The sequence below is a fragment of the Vespula vulgaris genome, chromosome 24, assembly GCF_905475345.1.
Source record: "Vespula vulgaris chromosome 24, iyVesVulg1.1, whole genome shotgun sequence".
Lineage (NCBI taxonomy): Eukaryota > Metazoa > Arthropoda > Insecta > Hymenoptera > Vespidae > Vespula > Vespula vulgaris.
This window is the reverse complement of record NC_066609.1, coordinates 2,709,160-2,722,320: the sequence shown is the minus strand read 5'-3', so window position 1 is coordinate 2,722,320 and position 13,161 is coordinate 2,709,160. Positions and strand designations below refer to the sequence as shown.

Genomic DNA, 13,161 nt, shown 5'->3' with positions numbered 1-13,161 from the left:
ACACAGTACAAATCTTACAATATTGATATATGATTGGTTGCATACAAGCCAATAGAAATCGCGCAAGTAGCCAATCAAATAGCTTCATTATTATACGATGTTCACATAAGACAGTCCTAGATTCTACTAAACGTATTTGTAGATTTGCGAAATTGTATGTGTAGCTAGATAATAGATTACTTTGTTTTTCACAAATGCACTTTTAAGTTTTCTTCCTGTTTCATTATTTCTGTAAATGTTATCGTTCATTCAATTTATTATAATCAAAAAAATCATATGATATATTTTTAATGTGAAATGAGATTTGCAGTAATTTGATAAAAAAAAAAAAGAGATCTTTGTTTACGAATGAATGTTTGCTGTAGATACGATAAGTCTTTAAAAAAATGTCAAGTAATATAGAAAATTTGACCGTGTCGGAAAAAGAAGAAAGTGAAATGATGAAAAAAGAACTTGAAAGTAATATTTGGCATAACTTTAACAAGTTATATTTAATGCGACATTTATCAACAATGCATCTATATATTATTATTCATTAATAAGATTTTCATATGTTTTAATATGAATATTTATTTTTGATCCAGAAGTGGGAATAGACAAGCCAAACTATAATCTTAATGACATGAAGCAAATTATCAATATAATACATGAATCTAGAGAAATGGCCAGAACAGAAAACAATTCAAGGAATCAAAAGGTAACTTATTAGAAAAATTCAGTAATAATCGATTAACTAACGTAACACGATTTATTAATAATTTTTAGGATTTACCATATTCTACTAATAATTCTGTACCAGATGTAGCAATTAAAGCAAAGTCAATACAAGAAACAGATAATGACCGATCAAAACCAAGTTGTTCATACAATATATATCGTAATAATAGTTCAGAATCATCTAATGTTCGTGATAAGAAAAACATTACATCTAGAAGAAGGAGTTCAGATGATGATGTCAGTGATGATGGTGCAGATAAATTTTTATGTCGTCAAAAATTTAAGAATTCTATGCAGGAATGTTCTAATTCACGTATAGAAAGCAAATCAGAACGTAAAAAAAAATTGATTAGATGGCAAATTAATCCATTAGATTCTCATTTTGATCAGAACGATGTGCCTTTACAACAACCAAGGCGACCTCCAGCTCAAGAGCGCATACCTTTCAGATTTTGTAAAGATGCGCATACAACTGAAAAAGGCAATAAAATAATGAATGAATTGAGTATTCATTTGAAAGAAATGGCAGATCTATGGTTCAGTTGCCATGTTTCAACCCAATTGAAGTTTCAATGGGGGACACCCATTCAGGTGTGTACCTCCATGTCTCGTTCATACCATTGACTCACAGAAGTAATAACTATTTTTTGTTGTGAGTCTCTTCTCTATAAAATACAACATAACTTGTGTAGTTTCATATATCTACTGAGTATTACTACAAAAAAAATTTATATATTGTGTAAATGAAACTGCAAGTTTATGACAAAAATATCTTCTATTTGTTTTTGATTCTTTACTTCACAAAAGTAATTTGTTTTGTTAATTTGCTTATTAAAAGAAAATAAAAATAATTTATTGGGTACTATTACTTTCAAAAAAATTTATTTTCATCAATAACAAGGAATAATAATTTTTTATTTAGCTGTTTTATTATGCTTTGTTTTATATATATATATATAAGAGTCTGTATGATGTGTGTATGATGTATGTATGATGTGCACGTGTGTGTGTGTGTGTGTGTGTGTGTGTGTGTGTGTGTGTGTGTGATGTATATATGTTCTATAAAAGAAAAACAAAATTCTGATGAAATTCATCCAATCATAACTTGCACAATATCTTTGTGAAAAAAAAAAAAAATAAGTAAATTTCTTCATTAAATTAAAATATTCATAAAAATGTGCATTTTGGATAATGTACTAAAAAACATTTAAATAATGAATATTTGTTTTGATATAAAATTCTTTATATATACTGGTTCAATGATTGTGTAAGTAAGTAACTACTATAAGTTTTTATAAAAGTAAATTGAATAATTAATAATATTTCTGCAAATAATTGTTAACCTGTATTATCATAGGATATATGTACCCATAAACATTTACAGGTGACAGTTATTAAAAGTGTAAACTATACTGAAATTTTTCAATAAATTATATTTCTATAAAAAAAATAGACTACTCTCTTTTCACTTTACTTATTTCAGTTCTAATCCTTCTTTTTCAACATTTATATAGGTGGATACTGATAACAACAGTTTGGACAGAAAACCTCTCATGGTTGCTTCTAATTTCAATGAATTAAAAAATATAAGCAGTAATTATGACAGAGCTAACAAAAGGAAAGCTGCTTGGTTTACTAATAAAGCAGTATCAAGTTCCAGCAGTGATGATAATGATGAAATGAGATTTAGTCTTCTAAAAAAAACAAAAACTGAAGATAAAAACAAAGTACGCAAAATATTGCATAACAAGGAACCAATAACTCAAGAAACAGATTGTTTAAAGCAACAGTCTGATAAAGAAGATTTATTATCAAATAATAATTTTAATGTTATTAATAACAATGATACAGCTAGCAAATGTATAAATGTAAAATCTTTGCAAGGGCCTGATGAAAGAGTGGTATCTCCTAATATGTTATCCAATCCAAGAGTAGAGACACCTTTAAAGTCAAGTGAGTTTGATAAAAATAAGACACGAAGTACTTATTTGTCATTAAAAAATCATAAAGCTTCAAATAAAAATGATGTAGAAAGTCCTAATACATCAAAAAAAGGAAGTCTAGATCATAAATTGGTAACTAAAGAAGCAATTGTAGAATTGGAAAGAATCAATGACAAAGATAATGAAACATTATTAAACGAAGATGTTGTTATTAAACCATTATCTATGAAAAATTTTTCAACGCGATTAGCAAAACAATGTACGCATTTAAAACAAGTTGATGCTGAAAGAAAAAGAAAAATACTTTTAGATCAAAAGGAAGCTCAAAGAAAAGAGGAGGAAGAAAAAGAGAAAAGAAAACAAGATTTTATGAAAAGAAGAATGCAAGAGATGGAAGAAACATTTAAAGAAAAAGAGAAAGCTCAAAGTAAAGATAGAAAAAAGGATAGGCTAGTAGAAGTCTTACAATCTAGAAATACAAGTCGAATACAAAAATTAAAGGATCAAGAAAAAAAACAAATAGAAAGGCAAAATAAAGAAACTGTACTTCAGGTTAGTTGTTGTAATTATATAATAAGTATGTATGTACAGGATATTTTTATAAGTTATTCATTTCATATTTTATAGGACAATGGCAATGAAAATATAATTGAAGAAATGGCAAAGGATAGTTATTGTTTAGAAAAAAAAGTAACTTGTCCTATCTGCAATAAATCCTTCCCGAGCAATAAGATAGAAAATCATGCAGCTATGTGTGATCAATTCGAAATGGATAATGAACCTGAACAAAACAGTATTTATTCTCCTCAAAACAGTAGATATGTAGTCAAAGAAAAAACTAAGAATTCAAAAACGATATATGAATGTGATATTTGTTCTTTGTTTAAAACAGAAAATGGCATAGATTATGAAGATCATGTTAATAAATGTTTACAACATAAACAAAATTCTCCATCTCGAGGTATGTTATTTATTTTATTTATTATTATAGATAATTATTATATATATTAATATGATGATAATATATTTCATGTACATATTTAGGTACTTCTATTACAATCAGTGTACCTGATTCTCCTGTACGTTCTTATCAACCCATTAGTGAACAAAGAACTTCTAACATAGATTACAATGGCCAATTAATTTCAGTAAGGAAAACACAAGTAGGTAGGAAGAGAAAACGTTGATAGAGTTTGTTTTATTAAAAATTTTATATTTTTTGTTTGATATTCTAATATTAATTAAACAGGTATTTGTTTAATATTTATCAGTACTTTTGGAAATGTTAACATATGTATAGTATATTTGTATTTAACTAAACAAAATGATATATGTTACCTCTTATTTTTATCACAATTCACTTAACAATGTAATGCTAGAGAAGATATTTCTCTTCTGCATTTGATATAAACATTCCATTTGCAATAAATTAAATGTTAGGCTTATATTTTCAGAAATATATTTATCTTTTCATTTTTTTTATATTATAATTTAATGGTCAATAATTTGCTATATTTTTCTTTGAAAATTACTTATAAATTTGGAAAAGTATGTAAAAATCAAATCTTAACATTTAATTTAGTATATTGTAAAATGAATGAAAAATATGTAGAGTATTAAGTATACAATAAATTAGAATAATCAGCAAACTAAAATATGAGTAGTCTTCGCACCAAAGTTTTTTTATAGAATGTTAAATATATAATATACATATATATGTATAGTACAAATATATACACACGCATGCTTGCAGGTGTGTGTATATATACACATCTGTACTAAAATTATTAAAAAATAATACATTAAAATAATTATAAATATCACACAAAAGTATCTAGTTTTATCAATGCTAATTACTTAAGAAATAATATAATAAATCATTCAATTTATGGATACATTTTTTTTTTTTATTATTAATATAGTTAGCATTGATATCATTAGACTATTAAGTATATATAAATATTTTTATACTAATAAAAATTTTGTAAAACTTAAGTATATGATCAAAGATAATTCTGAAATTATCGTCTATATCTTATCTTTTTATAGATTAAACATAATACTTTGTATTGTATAATACTTCTATGTTTATCTTTCAGTTAATAAATAACTGCTTGCTGATTAATCTAGATATAAATATCATTTTGAATTGAGATAAAAATTATTATTTATTATAACTATTATTTAAATATCAAAGGTTACATTTGATTGTGCTTTAATACAATTAAATTCACCTAGTGTAATATGTATCACATGTGCAACAAAGTCTATATGAAATTATTCATTGTTTTTTTTTTTTTATAACAATATTAAAAAAATAAAAAAGTAATATTATTCTAGAATGAAAATATGCATACTACATATTTTATAATAGTATTACATAATTTCTATAATTTTATAAATATTTTCTATTAATTAAATATACATTCTATATTAAATATACATACGATATTAATTTTATAACTCGTGGTTATTAAAGTTTACATAAAATATGAAGGAATTGATAATATTTATATTATTCATATGTATAAATAATGTAGCTATGGAATTTATAACCTTAAATGGTGCATGGAAAGGAACTATTTTATGCGGTAAGATCTAACAATTTATTTATATGCACAATATTGTTTATATTTATTTTAATTTCTTTTTTTTAGATAAATCTTCTAACAAAAAATGCCAAGGTACAATATTGTTTCATTTAATATCTCTTTTCTTTTTTATACATTTATTTATTCATTATATTTAATGATATATTGTCTATACAGAATTAGATTTTCCTGCAGTTGTGCCAGGTGGCATCTATACAGATTTAACTGCTGCACATTTGATATCTAATAACTTTCTAGCAATAAATGATATAAAACATCGATGGGTTGGTAAACAAACAGTTGTATACAGCAAAAATTTTACTGGTAATTGAGAATATTTAAAAAAATATAAACACATAATCCTTAGCTAAGTAAACTTTCATAACTCATTGAGATCTTTTTTCAGCAACAAATACTTTTGTAAATGGTTCAACAATAGCCTTGATATTTCACGGACTCGATACTTTTGCTACTATTTTTTTGAATGATCATAAAGTAGGAGAAACCTCTAATATGTTCTTAAAGTATATATTTTATATAGAACAATATATAAAGGTATATCATAATTTTCTCATCATGTTTTTATAAAACAACATATATCTAAAAAAAAAATGAAAATTGTCAGATAGGGGATAATACTTTAAAAATTGTATTTGATTCGCCTATAAAAATGGCAGATAATTTATATAAGAATCAAAGTTTACAATATATTGTTCCTCCAAAATGTGTTCCCAAAGAATATAATGGAGAGTGTCATGTTAATCATATTCGAAAAATGCAAGCTAGTTTCTCATGGGATTGGGGTCCAGCTTTTCCTTCCATGGGAATTTGGTATGAACTAACTTTTTTTTACATATAATGGTATTTGAACAAGGAAAACTCAATAACTAATGTTCTAGGAGAAATATTGAATTAATTTCTACTACTGAAGTTCTAGTTACAGACATTACAACAGATATATATGAAAAAGATAATCTTTGGGAAATTGTTATAACAATATTCTTTGAAATTTCTCCTAATAGAAAAAGTGACACTATTACGTGTAATATAACTTCAGAATTATATAATATGAATTCTATATATGTTCAAAATTCATCTAATATAATATTACAAGTAAAGAATAGATATGTTACTGCATCAACTATATTAAATGTGCATTCGGTAAGTCATTTACCGGTCATTAAAATTATTTTGTTATAATTATCTACTATTTTTTAATCGTCTTGAATTATTTAATAGAAATTGATTGATAGATGGTGGCCAAATGGTTTTGGCAAACAAAATTTATATATATTAAAAGTTACTATTACAACAGAAACCAAAACATTAAACAAATATATACGTATAGGTTTCAGAACTATAGAATTAGTAGAAGAACCATTAGAAAAAGGATTAAGTTTTTATTTTCGTGTAAATGGTGTACCAATATTTGCAAAGGGAAGTAATTTTATTCCTGCAAGTATATTTCCTGAATTAACAGCTAAAGAACATGTTATTAGGAACCTACTGCAGTCGGCTAAGGATGCACATATGAATATGCTTAGAGTTTGGGGTGGTGGATTGTATGAATCTGATTTATTTTATGATTTAGCCGACGAATTTGGAATTATGATTTGGCAAGATTTTATGTTTGCTTGCTCCATGTATCCTACAAGTGAAGAATTTTTGAGTTCTGTTAAAAAGGAAGTTATACAAAATGTACGACGATTAAAAAATCATGCAAGTATAGTTTTATGGGCAGGCAATAATGAAAACGAAGCAGCTTTATATAGTAATTGGTATGGAACTGGTAGAGAAGATATATATAAAAATGATTACATTAAACTTTATGTGAATTTAATTAAAAAAGAGGTGGAAAAATCAGATCCTACTAGACCTTTTGTTGTATCCAGTCCAAGTAATGGTTTATATACAAAAGAATATAATTATACTGGACAAAATCCTTATTCAAATTTATATGGAGATGGTAAAAGACATTATATATTCTATATTATAAAGTATAATTCAAATAGGATAACATATCTTTCATTGCAGTTCATTATTATAATTATATAAGAAATGGATGGGATATAAATCAATACCCATGTTCAAGATTTGTTTCGGAATATGGATTTCAGTCAATGCCATCAATTTATACAATATTAACAGCTGTGGAAAATTTTGATGATTTACGAATGAACAGTAACTTTTTGAAACATCGTCAACATTTACCTTCTGGCACTGAATTCATGAAATTTCTTATTTCTAAAAATTTTCTAATACCAAAATCAAATAATACAATTCAAGATTTTATGGATTTTATATATTTAAGTCAAATAAATCAAGCTGTTTCTGTGAAAATACAAACAGAATCATATCGTCAATCAAGATCAGAGTTGAATGCATTAGGAGAAGGATTTACGATGGGAGCTCTTTATTGGCAATTAAATGATGTTTGGCAAGCTCCATCATGGTCTTCTATTGGTAATATGTAACTACTAATTAATTTTAATCTTTTCTTTTAGAGTTTCTCTTTGTTTTATTTCTTTCCTGTATCTAACATTCGTTTATATTTTAATAATTATTTATAAACTATTGCATTTTTTTTAGAATATGGAGGAAGATGGAAAATACTTCACTATTATGCAATAGAATTTTTCTCACCTATTATCGTAACCTCTCGTTTATCTCAAGCAAATGAACTATCAATATATATCGTTTCTGATAAATTATATCCAATAAATAATTGTACTTTAAAATTAAGTATCTATAATTGGAATTCGATGGTACCTCTACATGTACATTCTATAGATAATATTAAAGTTGTAAGTATTAATCATTCTTCTGCATAATGCGCAGAGAATCTTTATAGATGTGTTAACAGGAGCCAAATAAAGCGATGCTAATTACATCAATATGGCTTGATAAACTCCTTGAAGAAGTTAAATGTGGAACATTGGTAGAAGCAAAGAAATTCTGTATTATGCGTCTTACACTTGAAGATTATAATGCATTACAAATTGCTCCCATTAATTATGTATATCCAACTGTACTAAAAGATGTAAATATCCCATTAGCCAATGTCAAAGTAAGTAAATTTATCAAAATATTATATAAATAGTAATATTAATAATAATAAAAATAATAATAGTGATAATAATAATAGTAATAAAAGATCAATAATGTAATAAGTCTAATATATAAAATTTTGTATTTTAGATAAAAATTAATACAAATTATCTACCAGGAAAATTATCAAATTATCCAGATTATGAAATTGAAGTATCCACTAATAATATAGCACTTTTTGTTTGGTTAGAAGTAAAATCCATAAATGGTCGTTTTTCAGAAAATGGGTTTCACATGTTTGAGCAAAGGAAATATATAAAGTTTCATGCATATGAAGCAATTACGCCAAATACATTACAAAAAAATATACAAGTTACAACTTTCTCTGACATTTACAATTCAAATAGAACTGTAAATATGTATGAATACTTTTATGATGGAGGAAAATAAATATCATAATGCAAGTAAATTTCATATCCAACAAGAAATATAAATATTATTAAAATGATGAAAAGTATAATAATTATCCCATTAGACATATCAAATAATCATTAAATTTTCTAAATAAAATAATAAAGTACTTGAATTATGTTACAAATATGCACACGCGCACACGCACACAAATATATATATATATATATATATATATATATATATATATATTACTATAATTTAAATATTATACTATATTACTTGAAGTTGATAAATAAATTATGAATAATCAAACATAAGAATATTTGCTATACTTCAATTGTACAATGCACTTTTTAATTGTATATCTTTTTCAAGATATCTACATTTTTATTAGGCAAAATTTAAAATATATAAAAAATAAAAATTGCAATAAAATTATTTATAAACGACTATTTTTATACGAGCTTTAATATTTTTTAATTTAAAATTTTCGTTACGATTTAATATATTATAATATAATTATCAGATCTTAAAGACAATTATATAGTTTTTTTATTATGTATTAGTATAAGAACATTAACAAATGTATAATCTCTTTTAGTATTAACTTGTAACAATAAAATCTTCCTAATTCTAATAAGCGTAAGCAGAGATATTTTATAGACATAAGTAAATATCAAATTGCTTATAGAACACTATATAATATTTTATATGCAGTGTAGTTAGCAGCAATTATGCAACTTTCAGCAAACATTTATGCTGAAATGACTTCTTCATTGTATAATGAAATCATTTCTTTAGCAATCAAGCCTTTTTTCTTATTTAGTAAATTGACAAATATTTTTAAATATATTTCAATAGAATCGAATATGCATATATCTTCTATCAAATATATACTGCATATTTTTAAAAAGGCTGATTACTTTAAATTCTTTGCATAATTTCAAAAAAGAAATACTGCATTTATAATAATTTTGTTACCAAGTTCTAATGGAAGCAATATTTTAATTCAATTTTGAATAATTAATAATTAATTTGACATTTGGGAGGTTTTTATCATTTCCACAGATGGCGAATTAAGATAACGACGACTCAAATTAATTACCACCATAATACAGCAAAGGAGTAAGGGTCCAAAAATAGCACCTTCAACACCCAGACAAAATATTCCACCGGCTATAGATAAGCCAGTAAGATATGGATGACCACCACTAAAATTTAGTAAATAAAAATTAGAAATCTTTACATTATTCAATTTATAAAAATTATATAGATGAATAGATGAAAGTATTATACCCTTTTATTTCTTTATAAAACTCTGTTACGACGATATTACATGGTAAAAAATGGAAAATAAAAAAAGGAATAGCCATCATAGGTCCTCGTGTAAACCAAAGTTCTAAAGTTGCAGGAACACAAGCAATATATGCATCCAAGAAGGGGACAGCACCTAATACTGTAGCAAAAGCTGATGGTAAATATACAATTTTAACTTGAAATAAATTATGTACAAACCACGTCCACATGCCAAAAAATGTAGCAAGTTTGAACGTGGCTGCAAATACTCCAATCACAGCTTCTTGCAAAGCAACAGCAAATCTGTAAAAATGGAACAAATAATAACGGCATAAATAAATTTACAATTTCCAAAGTATACTTATTAATAAAAGAAAGTATCTCTTTATAAAAAATATTTACCTGTCACAATTAATAGGACTAAATAATGTCGTTAATTCTATGGGTTTATATGTCTTACCACTAGAGTTTAAAAGATAAAACAATGTAGTAAAAAAGACAATCTGAAACAATATATAGTAGCACATACACATATAATATAAATCATAATTTTTTATATAAAAAATTTCTTTAAAAAAGATTATACATACCATGCTAAGTATAAAATTTAATACTGCTGTTCCACTCATAAGAATAATATAAAATAATTCTGTAAAAACAGTAAGTATCACAGACATATTACCCTTGACTATATTCCAAACAGAATCCAATAAAGACATAAGGATTCCAACATTTTCCTTTGCAAAGTTTTGTATACCAGTCATATCAAACATATCTAAGAACAAGTCAGAGCAATTACAAATTAAATATATATTTTTAAGGAAATTATAGCATTTTAAGTATAATGCACATACGTAAAGGAAGTGATCCAAAATTATCTTTAAAACTTTCCCATATGGAATAAGCTGCTGTTATATCTACCGTTGGTCCAATTAAATCTGGATCCTCATTAGACATCATCCATGCCTGATAAAGTCTATCCCATAGTTCTAAAACTTTTTTCTCCATTTGTTCTGATTTGGCAGAATCTAAATCTTTAACAAGTTTCTTTATCTGATGCATAAATTAAACATTATAAATAAAAATATTTTTTGACTATATATACATATATATATATACATATAAATATTTTACCCCATCAGAAATAGCACCTCTTCCATATGTATATGCATTATCCAATACACTATTTACAGATTCTTCCCACTCTTGAGGTACCCAGTCTATATCTGGATTATTTATTAAAGAAGAATTTACAATTTCAGCTGTAACTTGAATGAGATGCATACCTTCGGCATAGACCTATTATGATAATTATGATAATATAAAGTATATTAATTATGAATAAATTATAAATAAAGAAATATGTTATTTTCGACAACATTAATTATGTAATGAACTAATAATTTATACCTGAATTGTTATAAATATTGATGTGCAAATGGTGAATACTATTAATCCTACAATTACAGCAGTAGTTGCTACTGCATTGATTGAACCTTTCAGAAATTTTTGTAATTTTTCATCAACTATTATTGCTACTTTATATAATCCTCTAACATTAGCAGGTAAAAGTGATTGATTTCTTTCTTCACACCAAGCATTAACAATTCCAATAATATACTTATATTGTTTGCATATTAATTTCCATAAGCCAAAATAACTTCCAAGTTGTTTAGCAAAATAATAAGCTATAGGAATGATTAATATTTGTATTATCCATTTGTGTTTCCATAAAATCATACCAATGCAAGCATAAAGTGCTCCATACATATATTTATCAGTATCAACTTTATCATCCTCGATATCTAAAGACATTCGTAACTCTGTTTTTAATTTTTTTAAGAAATTACGATCATGTGCAGTATGAGTAATAGAAGATATACTAGGTGTAGATTTTCTTTTCTCTTGTACAAATTTTGGATAAGGCACACCTGCATCAGAGTCCAATGAAATTGATTTTATAGCTATTTTTCCAGATGTAGGTACACTTTCTATAGTTGTTTTATTTGCAACTTGTTCTATATTTTTAATCTTTTTCTTTTCATTTGTTTTACCATCTTGCAATTTTGGAAATGTTCTATTTGTCATTACAAAACAAATTGTTTCAATAAGTTTCATTTGATGACCCTCCATTTCTTGTGCTTCCATAATTAATAATACTTCATATATAAAGCCTATGAAGTACAAAACTTGCAAAGTGATAAATATTAATATTTGGTAAGCACCCAGTATATTGGAAAAATATAGACTGATCATGAACCATAATACAAATGATGTATAACAGAAATGTTTAGAATTTTCAGGTGACCAATAAACATATAATGTTGATAGGTAACCAATTAATATAAAAGCTATCTGTAAAAAATTATTACATATTTAGAAAAATTCTTATAAATAACTAAATCTTAAAGAATAATATTATTACCATATAAATACTGCAAGTTGATATAAAAAAACCAAAAATGATACTAAAGACATTAAATATCTTCCATGTCAGGCATGACAATATATTAGGAGTATAATTATAAGCTGCCATAATTATACATGCCATTGAAATAGTAGCTACTATGTATTTTATATATTTCCATAATGCTGTACCCAATGTTTCTGCAGTATTATCCATTATATGAAGAGGCAGAATTACAAGACTTAAAAACAAAGGTTTACTTGTTGATTCGATCTTATCAAACCATGATTGTCCTCTTGTCGTTAAAGAATACTTAAATGGAAAAAGAACAGCACCACATAATAAGGCCCAAATAAGTGGTTTTAAAAATGGACTTAATACTATGTATAATCCATATCCAGCAGCAAGCACCAAGCACAACAAAAAAAGTGCCACTGCATTATAGATACCCTGTTTTAAAGCTTTTTCATGACTTGCATTAAATCCGGATAACATATTAAAAATATTGTCCATCGGTGATTTAATAACATCCATAATTTTCCAAAATTTTTACTACTAATATTATACGTTTGAATTTTATCTAAAGGTTAGAACGATAGCCACCATGTTGCATACTATATAATACAACGCATAACATTTTTGGGTTACCTCATATATAATCATAGCTATATAAGAATTCGATAGGGAACATATATTGATTTATATATTTATTCTATATAAGTTCCTTTATATGTATATAAAAGAA

The 13,161-nt window shown here is 25.5% G+C and overlaps 2 protein-coding genes across 2 annotated transcripts; one reads left to right on the top strand and one right to left on the bottom strand.

Annotated features, from left to right (window-relative positions):
* The first annotated feature begins 160 nt into the window (after window positions 1-160).
* On the top strand, window positions 161-8,768 carry LOC127072253 (beta-mannosidase). Its single transcript, XM_051012544.1, has 16 exons — window positions 161-459; window positions 585-697; window positions 766-1,308; window positions 2,232-3,212; window positions 3,288-3,621; window positions 3,705-3,845; window positions 5,270-5,344; window positions 5,429-5,575; window positions 5,658-5,806; window positions 5,877-6,082; window positions 6,151-6,412; window positions 6,491-7,217; window positions 7,286-7,714; window positions 7,841-8,055; window positions 8,115-8,318; window positions 8,450-8,768. The coding sequence occupies exons 1-16, from the start codon at window positions 387-389 to the stop codon at window positions 8,747-8,749; spliced, it is 4,899 nt and encodes a 1,632-aa protein (XP_050868501.1). The 5' UTR covers window positions 161-386; the 3' UTR covers window positions 8,750-8,768.
* Window positions 8,769-8,917: 149 nt separating this feature from the next.
* Window positions 8,918-13,093, bottom strand: LOC127072221 (transmembrane protein 245). Its single transcript, XM_051012483.1, has 8 exons — window positions 12,435-13,093; window positions 11,420-12,364; window positions 11,144-11,308; window positions 10,864-11,062; window positions 10,600-10,784; window positions 10,412-10,512; window positions 10,010-10,312; window positions 8,918-9,924 (listed from the first exon to the last, which is right to left on the bottom strand). The coding sequence occupies exons 1-8, from the start codon at window positions 12,948-12,950 to the stop codon at window positions 9,744-9,746; spliced, it is 2,595 nt and encodes an 864-aa protein (XP_050868440.1). The 5' UTR covers window positions 12,951-13,093; the 3' UTR covers window positions 8,918-9,743.
* Between the last annotated feature and the right edge of the window lie 68 nt (window positions 13,094-13,161).

What these genes read in the sequence shown, in the direction of transcription:
- LOC127072221 (XM_051012483.1), bottom strand. Translation starts at nt 12,950, where the DNA reads ATGGATGTTATTAAATCACCGATGGACAATATTTTTAATATGTTATCC. An exon ending in CAATATTTATAACAATTCAG is followed by an intron (nt 11,309 to 11,419) that starts GTATAAATTATT and finishes TTATCATAATAG; the next exon opens with GTCTATGCCGAAGGTATGCA. An exon ending in TTTTATAAAGAAATAAAAGG is followed by an intron (nt 9,925 to 10,009) that starts GTATAATACTTT and finishes ACTAAATTTTAG; the next exon opens with TGGTGGTCATCCATATCTTA.
- LOC127072253 (XM_051012544.1), top strand. Translation starts at nt 387, where the DNA reads ATGTCAAGTAATATAGAAAATTTGACCGTGTCGGAAAAAGAAGAAAGT. An exon ending in ATAAAGAAACTGTACTTCAG is followed by an intron (nt 3,213 to 3,287) that starts GTTAGTTGTTGT and finishes CATATTTTATAG; the next exon opens with GACAATGGCAATGAAAATAT. An exon ending in TTCAAATTTATATGGAGATG is followed by an intron (nt 7,218 to 7,285) that starts GTAAAAGACATT and finishes CTTTCATTGCAG; the next exon opens with TTCATTATTATAATTATATA.